At 43.4% G+C, this 18443-nt stretch overlaps 1 protein-coding gene across 5 annotated transcripts in view; it reads right to left on the reverse strand.

Annotated features, from left to right (window-relative positions):
* hspg2 (heparan sulfate proteoglycan 2) overlaps nt 1-18443 on the reverse strand; it is a 169979-nt gene that overhangs the window by 44285 nt on the left and 107251 nt on the right. For 4 of the 5 annotated variants that reach the window (XM_070544796.1, XM_070544795.1, XM_070544794.1 and 1 more), the window contains 15 exons: nt 15295-15362; nt 15087-15151; nt 14868-15008; nt 14487-14678; nt 14135-14173; nt 11616-11855; nt 11441-11482; nt 8879-8962; nt 5580-5672; nt 5401-5493; nt 4958-5188; nt 4742-4855; nt 4413-4540; nt 1847-1933; nt 1656-1714 (listed from right to left, as the gene is read on the reverse strand). In XM_070544796.1, coding sequence (XP_070400897.1) covers nt 1656-1714; nt 1847-1933; nt 4413-4540; nt 4742-4855; nt 4958-5188; nt 5401-5493; nt 5580-5672; nt 8879-8962; nt 11441-11482; nt 11616-11855; nt 14135-14173; nt 14487-14678; nt 14868-15008; nt 15087-15151; nt 15295-15362 — 1676 coding nt within the window. The remainder of the gene's footprint in view (nt 1-1655; nt 1715-1846; nt 1934-4412; nt 4541-4741; nt 4856-4957; nt 5189-5400; nt 5494-5579; nt 5673-8878; nt 8963-11440; nt 11483-11615; nt 11856-14134; nt 14174-14486; nt 14679-14867; nt 15009-15086; nt 15152-15294; nt 15363-18443) is intronic. The other variant, XM_070544797.1, reaches the window with a different exon arrangement.

The following is an 18443-nucleotide window of genomic DNA, read 5'->3' on the forward strand; positions in this document are numbered from 1 at the left end:
GCTACTCTACATTGGCTTCCAGTACAGAGCTTGGCTAGTTTTCAAATTTCTGTGAATGTTTTTAAATCACTCCAGGGCATATGCTCCTTTGTACCTAACCGACCAGTTGCACAACCCTGCTGAAAAACCCGGCATAGTTCTGCTGGTCCACCAGCACCAAACCAGAACATATGCTGGTGACACCTATGCAGTATGTCTCAATATAATCTCTTTGGCCAGAAGAACAAGGTCTGAGTGTAAAACAGGAGGTGATGGAGCTTTCTCAGTCATGGCCACTCTTCTCTGGAATAGAAGTGTCAAGTGTGCGACAAGCTCCTTCATTACAGAATAAAATCTCAGTGTTGATCATCAGCCTTTCATTTTGATGTGTCATGATGAGTTTCCCACTTCTCATAGTAAGTACGTAAGTAACTTTATTTGTATAGCACCTCTCACAGACAAAAAGGTCACAAAGTGCTTCACAAGTTAAAAGGCAACAACATGTAAATACAGTAAAATACAGCCACAATATACATAGTGTCAAGTACAACCAATCCGAATGAGACTAAGTTTAAGAGAAACAAATGGGTTTTAAGATTGCTCTTAAAAACATCAACTGAGTCGATTGAGCGTAAAGACAGAGGTAGCTCATTCCAGAGCCTAGGAGCGACGGCCTGGAATGAGCGATCTCCTCGTGTCCTGAACTGAGTACGTGGGACCATTAAAAGGTTTTGATCCAATGATCTCAGCCTGCGAGAAGGCGTGTAAGGGCAGAGCATGTCTCGAACATACAATGGAGCCAGACCATGCAGCGCTCTGAAAGTCAGCACAAGAATTTTAAAATTGATGCAAAATGAGATTGGAAGCCAATGAAGAGCTTTTAAAATGGGGGTAATGTGGGCCCTTCCGTTGTCACGGGTCAGAATTCTAGCTGCACAATTCTGGACTTGTTGTAAGCGGGACAGCTCTTTTTTGTTTAGACAAGAAAATAAACTATTACAGTAGTCTAAACGGGATGATGTAAACGCATGAATAATCAACTCAAGATCAATTTTAGACACCATTGTTCTGAGTTTAGAAATTTGTCTCAAGTGGTAAAAACAGTTTCTAGTTAACTGCTTTGAGTGATGTTCAAGAGACATTCCCTTGTCAAAGAAAACTCCAAGGTTTCTAAGGGTAGGTTTTACAGACAAACTCAGATCACCTAACTGCTGGTGAATCCCTGGAACAGCATTATCGGGGGCAATCACCTGTACTTCAGTTTTGTCTGAGTTCAGCCGTAAGGCATTTGCACCGAGCCACTGTTTGATTCGCTCAAAACATGATAATAAAGAATGCAATTTTTTAACGTCAGAAGGCTTGAAAGAACAATACAGCTGAAGATCATCAGCAAAGAGATGATAGGAAACATCATCGGCAAACTCCTGGATTAGGTTTCCTAAAGGAAGGATGTACAAATATTTGCCTGTTTAATTGTTATTTTTACTTTAAAGTTTCACGTCTAATGCTTTTGTGATTAGTTTGATCTTTTTTATGCACATGTGCTCTTAGCTTGTCTATTCAGCGCTTTTGGGACCCTTTGCAGATGTAAAGCAGTGCTATGTAAATAAAGACGACGATGATGATATCTAACTTTTTCATCTCTAATATGCAAGCATGCATCAGTGCAATCTTACCATCCTTTGGACGACACTTTTCCCTTGCCTGTGGGTTGCCCACATACCCAGGAGCACACCTGAAGAACATTTATATATTAAAAAAAATAATAAACCACAATGACGATTTAACCTGGGAACATTTCTAAGAATCAATGTTGATAACTTGAACTTTTCCCTAAAGAGTAAGAACAGTCCCAGAGCTGCCTTACCGTTCACAGTACTGTCCGGTGTAGCCAGGCTGGCAGGCGGTGCACTGGTAGTCTCCGTTACCGAGGCTCTCACAGGTAGGGGAGAACCTGGGGTACGGAGGACAAACGTGAGTCCAGCTCAAAGATTCAACTAAGGGTTTATAAATATCAGAGATCTCAAACTTCTGTCCTCGAGTGCCACCATTCAGTGTGTTTTAGATGTTTTCCTGCTTCACCACACCTGATTTTAGTCAGCAGGTATTTCAACCGTTGAATTTAGTGCATAGGAATGGGGAAACAACAAAAACATGCTGGGTAGTGGCCTTGTTGACCGGCATATGGGGCCCCTGAATCAAATGTTTTTCTATTGAATGTGATGATGTCCAACAGCTTAACACCACTCAAGCACTCAAATTAGGTTTGGAAATGTGGTATATTTTTTTTCCGGTACAACAAAGTTTTTGTTTCAGTGTTTAATTACATGAAGACATTTTTTTAGATGTGTTCTGTTTTATGGAGGAATGTTTAAGAGTGTACTCTTAAATACTCGTTGACTTTTTGATGGTATTTGGTAAAATGTTTTTGACAATGCCCGCTCACCACAGCCATGGAATACACCTCGTCAACACACAACACCATAATGGAGCAGGCGGAGGGAGACTAGGGGTCTTAGCACACCTCTGTTGTCGCTTGGCTTCCTGGGGCTGGAGGCTAGGAGGGAGATCTGGCCGTCCGGTTGGGGTCTGGGGTGGTGGGTTGCAGTGATCAGCGTTAGGCGGGGGAGCCTGCTCATCAGCACCCCAGCAGAAAGGGTCGAACTCTGGGAACCGGTGATGGTTGTACCCCATGTGCAGCAGTACCGGTACCAGAGTGAATAGGGTGTGTATGGGGAGCATGAGTGGGTGTGCTGCGTGCATTTTTGTAAGTCGTTGGTTGTATGTGTATGTGTGAGCATGAGGGAGGGAGTGTGTGACTGTGTTTGTGTATGACTGTATATGTCAGGTGGGGCCTTTGACTCCTCCCTTCTCCTGGGACTTCTTTTAATGATATAGATATTCATCTCCCCTCTCCCTGCCACACCTGGTGTGGAGTGTGCTGTCTGCCTGAGTGTTCGTGGCTCCCGGGTCAGGGGGTTTAAGATTTTTGGCATCTGCCTGATCAATCCCGGTGGCTGCCTGGTGGGGTCTGGGTCCCCAGCGGAGTTGGTCGCCCCTGGGTCCCTGGTCGCTGGGTCCCGGGCTCGGCCGGCTAGGGGGTGGGAGGCTGCGGGCGGGCTTGCGGGATTGCCGCTGATATCTCCCGGACTCTGCCGGCTGCTGGTTGTGGCCCCCCGGGGCAATCCTCTGTGCCTCTCGAGGGGGGCGGGGGCCTTCCTGGTTGCAGTCTCCTTGGGGTTCCTGCGTTCTGGGGCAGCGCCTGGATCTCTGGGACTTGGAGCTCCCCCCGTCTCCTACACATCTTTGGGGGGCGGATCTGTGGTCCCTCACACTCTCTATTGGACGCTCCTAAAGATAAACTTTACATAAACAAGCGCGTGTACACACACAGGTGCTCACATGGTGCTCTCAAAAGTATGGACTTGGGCACATTCAACACATGTCTTAAGGCTGTCGTTGCCACTAAATGCACTGTGATTTATTATCGTGTGACTATTCAGTTAAACAATGTTGATTTTATATTTCATCATCAGGTTGACGCAGTGATAGCTTGCTCCTGATGTGTTGTTGTGTGTCCCATTTTTTTCTGCTCTTCTCTTTCTGCAGGTCTAGAAGCAGACTCTTGTTCATTATTGTGTATTTTTGTGGAAACCACCCCCAACCTTTTCCCCCCTCTCTCCCCACCTTTTGTCTCTTCCTTTTTCTTTCACCTCTGACTCCGTGTCTGGTCGGAATTAAGAAGCATTCAAGAACAATAACAATAAAGTTTTAAGTATCAGGCGTGACATTAAAAGCAGACGCTTTGATGCTCCACCTGAGAGTAAATCTGTAAGGCTTGTCACCAGCATTCAGACATCAATTCTGCTTGCTTCACAGCCAGACAGGACACGGGGGAAAAAAATAAAAATGTTTTTGTTAATGTAGAAAGGAAGGCTTATTTGTAAAGTTTCATCATCATTTGTGTTGTGGAGAGCTGGGGTCTAACTTCTGCAGTCAGAGGGCAGGAGGAGGGGACACCCTGGACAGGTCTCTAGTCCATCTCAGGGACAAAGAAAGACAAACACCCAGATACACACATCCACACCTAAAGACAATTAAGAGTCTCCAACCAACATTTGATGCATGTTTTTGGTCTGTGGAAGAAACTGAAACATTGCAGGGATTTGAACCTGCAACCTTGTCCCTGTCAGACAGCAGCCTTCTTTTTGCACCTTATAAATGTAAATAAATTTCAAATGTTGCACTAAAACTAAGAACCGTGCACGTTCTTCAGATGGTGAGAAAACAAGGGTCCAAAGTCTATAAATGAAAGGACCGAGAGGTGGGATGTGAGATCTTGTGTGTGTGTGTGTGTGTGTGTGTGTGTGTGTGTGTGTGTGTGTGTGTGTGTGTGTGTGTGTGTGTGTGTGTGTGTGTGTGCCAGGACTTACTGGTTGTCTGGGTCAGTGTGAGGACAGGAGCATGGCTGGCAGTCCTCTGGAGTGCCAGCAGTTGGGTCGCCAAAGAAGCCTGGAGCACACTGGTCACACAGCTCACCCTCAGTGTTGTGCAGGCAGCTCTGCAAACACACACACACACACACACACACACACACACACACACACACACACACACACACACACACACACACACACACACACACACACACACACACACACACACACACACACACTTGCTTTATTTGCCCAACTGTTCATCTCAGAGTAGGTCTGTGTCCTACAGATCTGTATCAGTCATGTGCTTGTCCCCAGATCCGTACCGTACAGATGCCAACTTCAGGATGGCATGAGTCGGAGTGGCCGTTGCACTCACACAGCTCACAGTGGCCCAGATATAAACCTCCACCTGTGCGAGTGTATCCTGGTGCACAATCCTAAAACACACACACATGCAAGGCAAGATCATTTTTAAAACCTCCCAAAGTACGGTTGTTTTACGTATAACATTACAAATAGCATGTTTTAGTTATAATGACCTGGCAGGAGAGTCCCTGGTACCCAGGTGGACAGCGGCACTGCTCCACCTCGAGGGCCTGTGCCAGGCCGCTGTAGTTTGGCACAGCAATGTCCATGCTGATGTCAGAGATGCTAGATGAGATCATCTCTGTGGAGTAGGATGCTTGGATCAGGATATCGTCAAGGTCAGCCAGAACCATCATCAGGTGCTCTCGGTTGGCCGGCATGCCATCAGGTCGCTTCCAATATTCCTATGAAGCACAAACAAACCTTCACCAAGAGTTATCATCCTCCTCCCAACATTTACTTTAACTGTTCCGCTTCTACCATAACCTTCTGTTTGAATCAAGATGATATTTTTGATGTTATTTACTTTCTGGAATAAAATATAGTTAGAAAAATCCACTTGTCCTACAGTTTATTTTAAAAGAGCAGCAGTATTTAATGATGACCAGGTGCTCACCTCCCTGAAGATGATCTCAAACTGTTTGCTCTCTCTGCTGCCCTGCTGCCTCCTTTGCCAGGTCTGACGAGCGACCAGGGTGATGTCGTTACCCTGCGGAAACACAGGCCGATGAGTAAATCCAGCAGATGCACGGAGTGTTGACAGAAAACAGCACACCGGCTGGAAGGCAAACTCACAATAATCTGGACATCAGCCTCTTCTAGGAGCGTTCCTCTTGGACCAGCCACATAGGAGATGGTGTATTTAAGTTTACCACCATAAGAACCCACCTGGAGGATGAAAAGTGTAGTTAGCACTTGTGCAAAATCAACTAAATAAGAGCTTGACTGTACACTAACATTTATACACTTAAAATGGCAAATGAACCTAAAACAGTAACTAGTGAAGAGTGTGATGTTTTTTGGATGGTTTTGAGCATGCACAACGGTGGCGTAACCGGGCCTTGCTCACCTTAAATGCTCACCGTTCTGTAGGCCTGGGGCTAGAAACCAATGCTAAAGGTACATGTTGCCACTACAGTTTTGGGGTTTATATCCAAGTTTTGTCGACAATGTAAAGTCAATTTAAATGGAACTGAAGGGGGTGGCTCCTGGCGTGGCCAGTCACATGTTAAGGGTGGCATGTGCTACCCCAGGCCTTTCCCTGGACACCCCTCTGAATCACAACAGTTTTTTGGGGAGGTCGAGGTGTCCGGGGTAGCGTATCACAGTAATGGGGACCTGCGCCAGCTGACGGGTCTTAGAAGCTGAACAGGCCAAGATCATTTTCAAAAATAATTAAAAGTGGTTTCTCAGTGAAGGACTTCTTTAACTCATTCACTGCCATTGACGACTAAAGCCGGGCGGACACTGTGCGACTTTTTCACTCGTAGCACTCATCTTCAGCTCAAACTGTACGACTTCCTCGCAGGGCAGATCTCACGAGTCATGCGCTCACACTGCACGACCCAGTTCTCGGATGCGACCTGACTGCTCACGCTGTACGTCTGGTAGCAACACGTCGGACCTAAAAATATGCTAAAAATAGCCGTTTTTACTCAACACGTTAGACGTTTTTGTCTTGTTTTGCCTGTTGTCCTTCGGGAGTGCTGCAGGAGGACACACGGGGATTTATGGGGGTTGGATGAGGAAAACGAAATAAAGAAAGTAAATCTGTGTTTTGTGATCAGTTTAATTTGACATGAACACGACAAACACGCTTTCTTGACAATCTTTGTGAGTAAAAAAAACGTGTAGAAATAAAAACGAACAGCATGTGTTATTAGGGAAATAGCGAGCGAGCGGCGTTGATGCAGGATTGCGCATGCGCCGTGAGCGGTTCTGATACATTTTGGGTCGCAGCTGCTCGCAGCGCCGCTTCAACAGTGCGATACCCTCACGAGGGACGAGCGAAATATTAAACACTCCAGAAGTCTGTGCGACCTCACGACTGCTGATCGGCAGCTGGTCACGTGGTGTTAATCGCCTCTCGTAACCCCCTGTACACTACACGACCGCTCGGCGCAAAACTCGCCCCGATGTCGTGGATTCTCGCACGACTGGAAAATCGGCTCAAAAAAGTGAAAAAGTCGCACAGTGTACGCCCGGCTTAAAGTCGTCATTTTAGATCCAACCGTTCACTGCCGTTGACGACTAAAGTCGTCATTTGCATGTTTTTACTGTGTGGGCATCGGAACGAGCCCCGGCGCCGAGAGAACAAACATCTCAGCTCTGACGCCGACCTACACTCCGCACACGTCATGTGATCAGGAAGCAGAAAATCCATGTGTTAGGAGATCGTTTTGGGCCGTTCCTGTAAAAAAGTGAGGCGCGAACCGGAAAAGCGTCTGCCGATCACAACTCGACAACCGATTATGAAAGAACGGATAATGCTCGAAACACGCGGATGTAAGAGGTGAGTCTCCTCTTTGTTTTGATTGTTTTGGCGTCGACATCATCCTAGAGCGCAACGGTAAAAACGGTGAGAAACGCTGTCAGCGAAGGGCTTTACCGATCAGGAAACGGACGGCAGCGAATGAGTTAACAAATCTCAGAAACATTTTAGTAGACACACGTCTACGACTGATTTAACTTTTACAGTAAACTTGTTTTGAAGTTCTAAAAATATGATGAAAGTTTTTTATGATGTTGACCGCTTTAGACCATCTTTTGATTTTGTTGTTATTGTAGCTGTTAGCAAAACGCAGCTAGATAAAATCTGCCACCACATAGTGAGCAGAGATCAGCTGCAAGCAACAGATGTGTGTCCTTGACGGCATCAGGAAGGTCTGGACGTTACTAATAAAGGTACAGGAACACTTGATGCATCTCCAGAGTTTCTTGTCCCTCGCTGCCTAAAGCAGCAATCTGAATGTTTATGTCAGAGGGAATCATCTAAAGGTGGAGAAAAGGTATTGGTTTCTAGCTTTAACATTACATTGATCAAAATGACATCTGCTCAGCAGCATCTGAATGCTTTTATGAGTACAAGGAAACTGTGTCAGACCTGCCCTGCATGTAGTCCAGGTGTCAGTATTGGTACATCCTAAATCAATTCAATTAAAATATTACACACAATTCTGGAAGCAGAGATGTATTACTGAATTATTCTACTAATTTCTGTTAGTCTGAATAAGACATATGCTGTATTATAAGAGCACGACAAGCAGACATTATCAGAGACTGGAATCTAGTTTTTGACAGGGTATCTGCAGGTTTACGGGAGCCAATTTTAAGACTTTTTAAGACCTTTTTTAAGGCCTCTTTGACCAAATTTAAGCTATTTTTAAAATTAAATTTAAGCTATAATTTCCAGCTATTGCCTGGAACCGGTGCTAACCTATGTCGCAAGGATTAGCCATCCAGTTACCATTAAACTTGCACTTCCCCATGGCACAAGCTCCCACTAGCTTAACCAGCTAATGTGCTCATCTAAAAATAGCCCCCTTTCACAACCAACTGAATGTGTACGGTTCCGCTTTTGCCAACATCGTACACAAAAAGCGCTGAACACCAACTAGAAATTCAGGAAAATTTTATAGAAATAAAAGAATCTTGTTTATTAGGTCTTTGGTAATTTAAGACCTTTGAAAGCTGTATTTAAGGATTATTTGTCATTTTTAAGGATTTTTAAGACCTTAAATTTGGGAAAGCTAATTTAAGACTTTTTAAGACTTTTTAAGGACCCGCGGATACCCTGTTTTGAGGGAAGGGATGCTTTTTTCTAACTTAACACGGCCTGGCAGATTCAAAACACTAACTATCAGAACTTCCAGGCAATCTAAGGACATTGCACCCCTTCCTTAGTGGAGACCTCCAGAGACTGTGCTGACTGCTCCAGTCAGAACTCTGACTGACCCATGGGGGTGTGCTATGAAGCTTGGTAGTGATTGTTAACCCTAACATTACTGAGCAGAAATTTAGGGACATACTTGGATGGATGATAATTCAGGATGAATGAGCAGTTGACGATGGACTAAACCAGGCTTTATTTTTACCTTTTCCCCTGTGAACTGGCCAGGGAGCTGCCAGTAGAGCACATCATCCTGCTGTGTGTTGAAACCTTTGTAGACCAGAGCGTACTGAGAGGTGATAGATGCGTGGGAGAATGAGCAACAGACGGAAGCAGGAAGGATACATTGTAAGCGGATAGATGAGCAAACAGGAAGCATAGCATAGAAGAGCAAGGAATTGTACATAAAAATACATTATTCAACAACATGCTCTCTGCTACAGCCTCTCCCTTAACGTCCCACTAAAAGTGATTAGTAAAACAAATCCGATGTGAAAAAATAAAAAGGCAGCCTTCAAGCAGGTCACAGAACGCACGTCACAGAATTGTCTTCTTGACCCATACCGATGTGGGTTCAAAAATGGCCACTCCACTGAAACAGCTCTGTTAGCAGTGACAGTTCGAAACTTGGGAGCTGTAATTGATGACCCGCTGACCTTTAAAGATCACATTGCCTTTGCTGCTCGTTCATGTCGTTTCACGCTGTGTAACATACAAAAGAGCAGACCATATCTAACACAACATGCCACCCAGCTCCTGATGCAACCTACTGCCATCTCCCGCCTCGACCACTGCAATGCCTATTTAAATGGTCTTCCAGGCTGTACTGTGAGACCTCTTTAAATGGTCCAGAATGCAGCAGCACATCTGGTCTTCAACCAGCCTTAAAGAGCACACGTCACCCCTTTGCTCACTGAGCTCCATTGGTTACCGTTAGCAGCACGCATCAAGTTCAAATTGCTAATGGTGGCGTACAAAGTCCTGGATGGTAAAGCTCCCATCTACCTGAAACCTCTTGTAAAGGCTTACGTCATGGCTCAGCCACTCTGGTCATCAAAGGATAGTCAGCTAGCTGTGCCTACACCACGCCTTGGACAATCCAAACTCTTCATGTGTTGTTCCACGGATGTGGACATTGAGTTTGAATGGATCCTGTTCCGTGCCTCCATTGTTGAAGCGGCCGACCAGAGCTGTGGCCGCAAGGTCGTCTGTGCCTTTTACGGAGGCAACCCTTGAACCCGCTGGTGGTTAGGGATGCTGTCAAGCTGAAAAAAGAGTCCTATCAGGTCTTTTTGGCCTTTGGGACTCCAGAGGCAGCTGATTAGTACCGGCAGTCCAAGAGGAATGCAGCTCAGGTAGTTGTGGAGTCAAAAACCCCATGTGGGAGGAGTTCAGTGAGACCACGGAGCAAGACTTCTGCACGGCTTTGAGGAGATTCTGGTCCACCATCCAGCGCCTCATGAGGGGAAAGCAGTGCGCTATCAACACTGTTTATAGTGGGGACGGTGTGCTGGTGACCTGTACGCTGGACGTTGTGGATCTGTGGGTAGAATACTTCAAAGACCTTCTCAATCCCACCGGCACATCTTCCAGTGAGGAAGTGGATCCTGGAGACTTTGGGTTGGACTCTACAATCTCTGGTGCTGAGGTCACTGAGGTTGTCAAAAAGCTCCTTGATGCTCTGGATGTCGTAGCGCTGTGTTGGCTGATGTGACTCTGCAATATCATATGGACATCAAGGGCAGTTCCACTGGACTGGCAAACTGGTTAAGGGGCGGGGGGGGGGGGGGGTCCTCCTATTTAAAAAGGGGGCCGCATGATTTGTTTCAACTACAGGGTTATCATAACCTTGAACCTTCCTGTTATCCTCTATTCAGGGGTTCTGGAGAGGAGGGTCCGTTGGATTGTCGAACCTCGGATTCTGGAGGAGCAATGCGGTTTTCTTAATGGCCGTGGAACACTGGACCAGCTCTATACCCTTAGGGGGTCCTGAAGGGTGCATGGGAGTCCGACCAATCTACACGTGTCTTGTGGATTTGGACAAGGCGTTCAATCGCATTCCATGGGGGGACCTGTGGGGGTACTCCGGCAGTATGGGGTACCAGGCTCTCTGATATGGACTGTTAGGTCCGTGTATGATCGTGTCAGAGCTGGGTCCGTATTGCCCGCAGTAAGTCGGTCTTGTTTCCTGTGAGAGTTGGACTCTGCCAAGGCTGCCCTTTGTCACAGATTCTGTTCATAACTTTTTAGACAGGACATCTAGGTGCAGCCAAGCTGTTGAGGGGATCTGTTTTGGTGGCCTGAGGATCGGGTCTCTCCAATGCAGACAAAGCTCTGGCACAGATCGTACAGGGACCTAACAGTGAAGTCCCATGCGTCCTAAAGACCTATGACTTAATACCTTAAGTGCTGTTCTATGATTAGCACCCTGTGAACTGTTGGGTTGAAAAATGAAGAGCTGGCTTTAGAGTGATTTTTGTGTGTCCAACCATCTCTAATACCTACTAGAGGACAGACAAGGGAGGAGTGGAATCAGCTGTCTTACTTTACTGCCTAAAGTTTTTCAAAAAGAAAACAGCCATGAAAATCGATGACACAAGTATGCACTTGTAATGCAATCTTGTAGTATTTTGACCAGGATTCAAACATTCCCTCTAGGTGATTTAACTGTCAAAAAAAAAATGCACTAATAGGTCACATATTTTTTAACATGAACAGGCAAAAAGCAAAATCATGAAGTACTTCACTTAGCCGTGCTAATGTCTACCTTGCTGCTGCTCCCAGAAGTGCTGGGAGTCTTGTTCTTGCTCTGTTGATCCACGACAGAAACATATTCCAGAAAGCAACAACAACAACAGCAAAAAGTTAGAAATATGAGTAAGAAATATATATTTTTTAATATCGTACATGTCCCAACCCATGCAGACTCCAACAGAGAGTACCTTAGGACGGGGAGCATGACCTGGGGAGTAAGGTTGAGGTCGAGTTGGTTTAACAGAAGAAGAGATGTCAAATGGAAGGGAGGGGGGGCTGAAGTTATGTAAAGACCAGTGAAAGGAAGAGGAAGTTGGGTGTCGGGAAGAGGTTTTAGAGGAGGAGTAGAATGGAGAGGAACCAACTTGACCATAGGAGAAATTAGACAGGAGTGCCCAGACCTCGGCATCCAGCTTTCTGACATCAGCCTGGGAGGTAGGGTCAATCAGAGACACAGAGGACAGGTATGGGAACATTAATGATGAAGGTGGAGGTGGAGAGCTTAGTTGTTCTACAGATTACAGCCCAATCCTGGTCCTGGAGGGTCCAGCAAGTTTAAGTGGTTTCTCTGCCCCTTGATGCAAAGGTTGAATCACCTGCACAGCAGCTCATCAGGCTCTGCAGAAGCCTGTTAATCACCTGCTGGTTGAAATCAGGTGTGTTGAAAAAGAATTAAAACTAAAACGTGCTGGATACCGGACCTCCAGGACCAGCATTGGACACCCCTGCTCTACTTGATGGGGATGTTTTATCATGCAACTCAACCTTAAATTTTCTACTGAATTTGAATCTTCTCACACCCATTATCAATGTGTTGCATTTGGGGAAATTTAGAATTTGCATCGCATGCTAAACTCTTTTTTAAAGTCAAACACATGCAGTCAGAATAAGTAAAGTTAAATCGAAGTGGGCAAAATATCAAATAGACCCAATATATCGAGCATTGTTCCTTGGGTTTGAATGCTCGGTTAAATAAATAGGACAGCTGTAAGTTCAGGAAAGTCCTAGAATGGCCGAAGCGCTCTAGGGCGGGTGGGGTGTGCTTCAGGCTGGTTCACGTTTCCTTCTTTGCAATCTGATCTGCATGTCTTCCCATACATGCTCATATGATCACAGCCAATTCACTTCTCATTCAGACAATTTATTATATTAAAAATTATTTTCAGGACTTGTGCCCCTATATAAAATAGCTGTCAGCCACTGTACGTTGCTCAGCTGTGTCCCGGATTGAAATACCAAAGAATTTGTTCAACATAGTTGTTACAGAGAAGTCTAAAACCTAATGATTTTATTTAAAGAACGTAAATATAGTCAAATGATTTTGTTTAATGTTAAATTAGAATGTGTTGAAAAATACACTTTTACACAGTAACAAGTCAGGACACGCAGAGCAGAATGCCTGGTTGCATGTTTGACTTTTCTTCCTCTCTTTCTACTGGAGGACTGAGACATGCCATTGGCTGGACTCAGTAAAGACTGATTATGTTATCAGAAATCCAGCCTTCTTCAGTCATTTGCACAAAGCTGTCAAATGTTATGAATGTTATGATCAAATGGACATAACATTTTGAAAACTATTTGAAAAAATACCTCAATATCGCAGTATGCTGCATAGTGTTGGAACCCTATTGTATTCTAAAAATTGATGTCAGGCTATATTGCCTGGCCCTAATCAGCACATCTAACCTTTCTGAGTTAGCGGAAAGAGGGTTTCGACATACCAGGGATGTGTATTTTTGAAATTCTGGCGATACGATACATATCACGATACAGGGGAGACGATACGATATATCACGTTATATTGCGATACATTCAGTCAGACGTTACAAGCAATTTTTTTGCTGAATTTATTGTAAGAATGTTCAATTAACAGTCAAATCTGATACGTAACATGTTTAACATGAGGTATCTGAACCGTGATGGAGGGATTTACATTTCAATGGTGGAAACAAAACCCGTCGCACACTGCTGCCAACTAGCGGGTGGCGATTGAATTGCGCAAAACGAAAAGAAAATACACAAATGTTTGCATGTAAATTCTTTCAAGAATTAGATACATGGCTTTTGAATATCGATGTAATAATCACAGGAAAAAAATCACGATATATTGCCATATAGATATTTTCTTACATCCCTACAACATACCCTACAATGCACTGATAACTGACTGGCTCTTTTGGATTGTTGAATATTTTTCTTTGGTGGCCATTAGATGCCAAATGTAAGCATCCTTCCTTAGGTGCTCCTCTTCCAAGTACAACTCACTCTATTGATGTGCATTAGGAAACCCTCGGATCACTTTCCTTTTCATTGAGCTTGATGAATTTTGCAGGTGTTGTGGCAGTGTTACCGAGGCATTGTTCAACATCACGAAGCTCTCGAACCCTCAATGATCAATCTGGCTCATGGGACACAAGGCCAAAAACAAGTCCTGTGCTGGCTATGCAATCTAAGAAACACTCACAAGTCATCTTTAGACACACTGTAGTAAAATAACATGCTGCTGATTAAAACTATCAGTCAGGGTCGAGATTTCTCATCCACAAACACGGACATGCATTGAATAATAAATGCTAATTATTCCAATCAGTGTTTCATCTGTAAACTAATTTAAACAACTATTCAAAGCAGGCAACACAACACTGCTTATGGCGTCATCATCAAACTTTAACAATGGAACGACATCCATTTAAAAACTTCACTATACCTGATGTGCTCTTTTCACACGAGCATTGTTAGAGTCTTTCTATTGAGAATGGAGGGAAGGGCAAACAAAAAATAAAGAGTAGCATAAAAAAACAACATGAATCCTGTTGTAACGCCACAGAATAAAAAAAATGACACAGAAGAAAGGGCGAAGAAACAGCACAGAGATTGAAAAAGCTATCTGAATACAAGTTTGTAAGGTTTCAAAAAGCAACATCAAAAAGAAAGCAGTGGAAGAAAAGCGGTCTACAAGTTTTCAATGTGCTCCACATTAAACAGCTGCATGGCTGTTCTTATAACAACCTAGCTAAAGTCACTGATCTGAGTCCTGTAGTTTACTGGTGGATACTGACCTTATCTCCCTGGTAAACCTCTGGAAGCTGCCAGTAGTGAGGACCTTGTCCTAGGTTGTCAAAGTTGCTGTAGGACAGCTGAGTGCCAACAGTGGAAATCTCCACGGTGAAGCCAGTAGAAACACGACTGGTTCGTTGGCGGTTCACCAGACCAAAATCCTGGAAGTTTCTTGGAGAAAAAGCTGTGGAGACCTGCAGAAATAAACCCACAATTAGCTGCGGAATGTGTCAAACCATGAAAACTTGGAACGTAAATAAATGTGGTAGTTGCTCTGATCAGCTGTTTGCTTTTCCCTAAATGTGACTGTTTGCATTGTGGCTATCTACTGTTTTCAACTGTGACATTTTGTGGTTGCTGGCAAAAAGTTTTAAAAATCCTACCTGGTCTCTGTAGTATGAAGAGCTGGAACACTGCTGAGTGACACCCATACAGAAGCAGGACAAGCAGCCATCTTTGTTTTCCTGGCTCAGATGGAAAGTTCCAGGCTTACAGCCGGAACAAGATCGGCCCTCAACATTCATCTGTAAAAATTACAGTCAGTCATTTATTTCTAGAAAACCCAAGAGACAAAGTTGGCATTAAGAAATGCGTTAGATTACCTTGCATTGACACGCACCACCCTGGCAGCTTTCACTTCCCGTTTGGTCACAGTTATAACAGTTACCTGTAACAAGGCCACTGATCAGAAGGGCTAATGTTCATTCTCACTTTGATAAATTAAGAATATTTACATCAATGAACACACTGCAGCTCCCAACGCAGAAAACAGAAAACATGTAATTTTCCAAGCTAAAGCACGAGGTTTACCGTTGACTTCATTGCCAATTACACATCTCTCTCCAAACTGTGGGTTGCCAACATATCCAGGAGCACATCTAAAAAAGAAAAATAGACAATTTGTTGAAGCTAATACTTCCACTGAAGATCAATACTAGTTTCATTCCAAAGAACAATGACACAAGACTCCAGGAAGTCTGTTAAAAGTCACAAATCAGATGAAATTAGTCCTCGGGGTCTAGGAAATGCTTCGGGTTTTTACTGGATTTAATCCAGTATATGTACATCTCTATTCTGGACACTGGATTTACATTTGTACCATGTAAAAAGACACTTGTATTATATTTTAATAACATTTCAGGTCAGAATAAATACATCAACACTGCCTGCGCTGGAGATGGATGAAGCTTTGCTGCTGCTAAAAACATTCAACATGTCTCAGATGTTGATTCCATCTCTCATGAGCTGAAACAAGAAAAATGCACCTCCGCAAAACTAACAGTTATCATAATTTATCCTGTTTAACCCTAACACCCCCCAGCTGGGGGCCTCTACACTTACATGTCCCAAACATCTACAACTGTCCACATTCTCCAAACACAACTAAAACCACAATCAAACAGCCCAGATGGGAAACAAGACCATTTTTAATTGTAATAAATTAAGATACAATGATGTTTTAACTTTATTTTAGAAGAGCATCTGACCTTCTCTGGTGTCTGCTGGAAAAAAAAAACCTTGAACAAATTTAGCTGAGGACCCCTGGAATAAATAAAACAATTGACTAAATTTCCCTAAATAGAATTTGATCATACCACCTCCAGCCTGTTAGCACTTTCACACAGGACAGCTCTTCTAAAATAAAGTTCAAGTATTATTTTATCTTAATGTATCAAAAACCACAAGTTGCTTTGTTTATAATCTAAAATTGGTTTGATTGTAGCTGTAGCCGTGCTCGGGGAATGCAAACCATCACTGACACTTGGGACATGAAACGCCAAAGGCCCCCAGTTGGGAGGCGCCAGGGCCCAAAGAAAAAAGGCCTAGGGCCTAAAGGGGGAAACTAACATGAGAACTAAAAATTACAAAGAAAGAAATGGCACAGAAGTGAGGGAAGTTGGCACGATGAGCTGTAGACGAAGATGCTAAGGAGCAAAGTTAAAAACTTGATACAATGACATAAAAAAACTACGCACCAGCAACCCAAGCACACAATGCTGCCACCAAAACAACTGTAAGCCCAAATCCACGGTCCTACAGAACGTAAACGTCGTTCTTACCTCACCTGGACTCTGGCAGGCCCACAGGTCAACAGCCAACATAGATGACTTCCTGCCATCATCTTGCTTTGGGAAACTCCTTTCAAACTATCTCTAGAGGCGCCAACTAACGTGTGGCTACCTCCGCTTTTCTGATAAATGTTCATTTGAAATTCAAAAAAAATCTATTCCAAGAAGAGCATAAGTGACACAAACATGATAAAAATGTTAAAACTTCAGTCCACCAGCCCTAATCTAACACTAATGCTCCATTTTTTAATCTTCGACGGACCTAAGAGACGGAGAGAACTAGGCACACTCACGATTCCACGAGGTGATTCATACACAAATCAAGGCGGGAAACAAAATATTTGAAGGGATCTGTGAGTAACCTTTATCAGAGCTGCATTTTGAATAACAAATCCTATAAGAATGAAGGAATCTGCACCGTGATACAGGCACACACATGCAGATGAAACTTCTGGGATTGTCCTAAAAATAATATTGGCTGTACTGACATTTGGTTTGAAGCTGTAAATGTCAGCTTTTGATAGCGCTGGAGGAAAAGTCAGGGGGTCACACATATCAGGAGGTGTCTTTCTGGAAGGAACGTGAATATCACAGAAAAATAATAAAACTGACAGAACAACGTTACGAAAACGTTTTCCACATTGCAGGTTGCAGAGCTTGAACTGGTGTTAGATCTGATTCTTTTTGGGGAAAAAGATTGAATTATGTTTGGTTTTAGTCGTTCACAAAGTTAAAGTAGCTTTCCGGAGTTTTCTACTTTCAGAAATTATGGTATTTCAGAAATCTGTAAAAATTATTATCTTATCATGTACTGTGATATAATGTAAGCAAAAAGCAGGGGCGGATTTAGGACTGAAGAAGATCCGGGGCTTAACGCGCGCACACATGTGACACGCACTAGTCAACATCATATATATATATATATATATATATATATATATATATATATATATATATATATATATATATATATATATCTTGTACCACATAATTTTTAATCTGAAGCTACATATTCAGCATTTTCAGGGCAGAGTATTATTCCTGTTAGTGTTTAGTGTGAGATGATAGTAAATATTCCCTTTCTTTCTTCAACATCTGTACCTGATAGTAAGCTAACTTTAGGCAAACCAGCAGCACAACAAATATTTTCAAATAAGACTCACAAACCTGAGTCAACACCAGTCTCATCAAAGCTGGGGTTCTGTCGTACTTTTTGTCTAAAAAGCGTCCTTATGTCCATCCTCACTCATGCGTTTCAGACAGAGAGTGTAGAAGAAACCGGCTGCTGAAGGGCTTCTTCTTCAGTGGTGGAGGCTCAGGCAGGCTGTATACAAACTACTGCCAGCTGCGCCCTCTCTGTTGGACTTTGGTACTGCATGTTACTTCCGCGATTTAGATCCGGGGCTTAACATGAAAGATCCGGGGCTTCAGCCCAAGTAGCCGGGCCTAACGCCGCCCCTGGCAAAAAGTATATATATATATATATATATATATATATATATATATATATATATATATATATATATATATATATATATATATATATATTTTTTATTTATTTATTTATTTTTTTGCTACACACGCCCCCTGCCCCGCAGAGCTCCATGCAATAGGAAACTGAGCGCTGACCAGAACTAACAAATAGCGTTAGACTACCGCTTACCTGCTTCAAATTTAAGGAATACCTCGACTGATGCAGAGTTGATTACTTTTCAAGGACAAGAAAGTCTTTGAAATATAAATACATGAAAGCACAGCATGACATGAGAATAATACTTGTAAAACAGCGTGTTTTAGCTATTTGTCTGCTTCAGAAGCACATTTATAAACAAGAAACGTGAAGTCGCCATCTTAAAAAAAACAGAGCGACAGACTTTTGGTGTGATATGC

Source organism: Nothobranchius furzeri, chromosome 15 (assembly GCF_043380555.1).
Source record: "Nothobranchius furzeri strain GRZ-AD chromosome 15, NfurGRZ-RIMD1, whole genome shotgun sequence".
Taxonomy (NCBI): domain Eukaryota; kingdom Metazoa; phylum Chordata; class Actinopteri; order Cyprinodontiformes; family Nothobranchiidae; genus Nothobranchius; species Nothobranchius furzeri.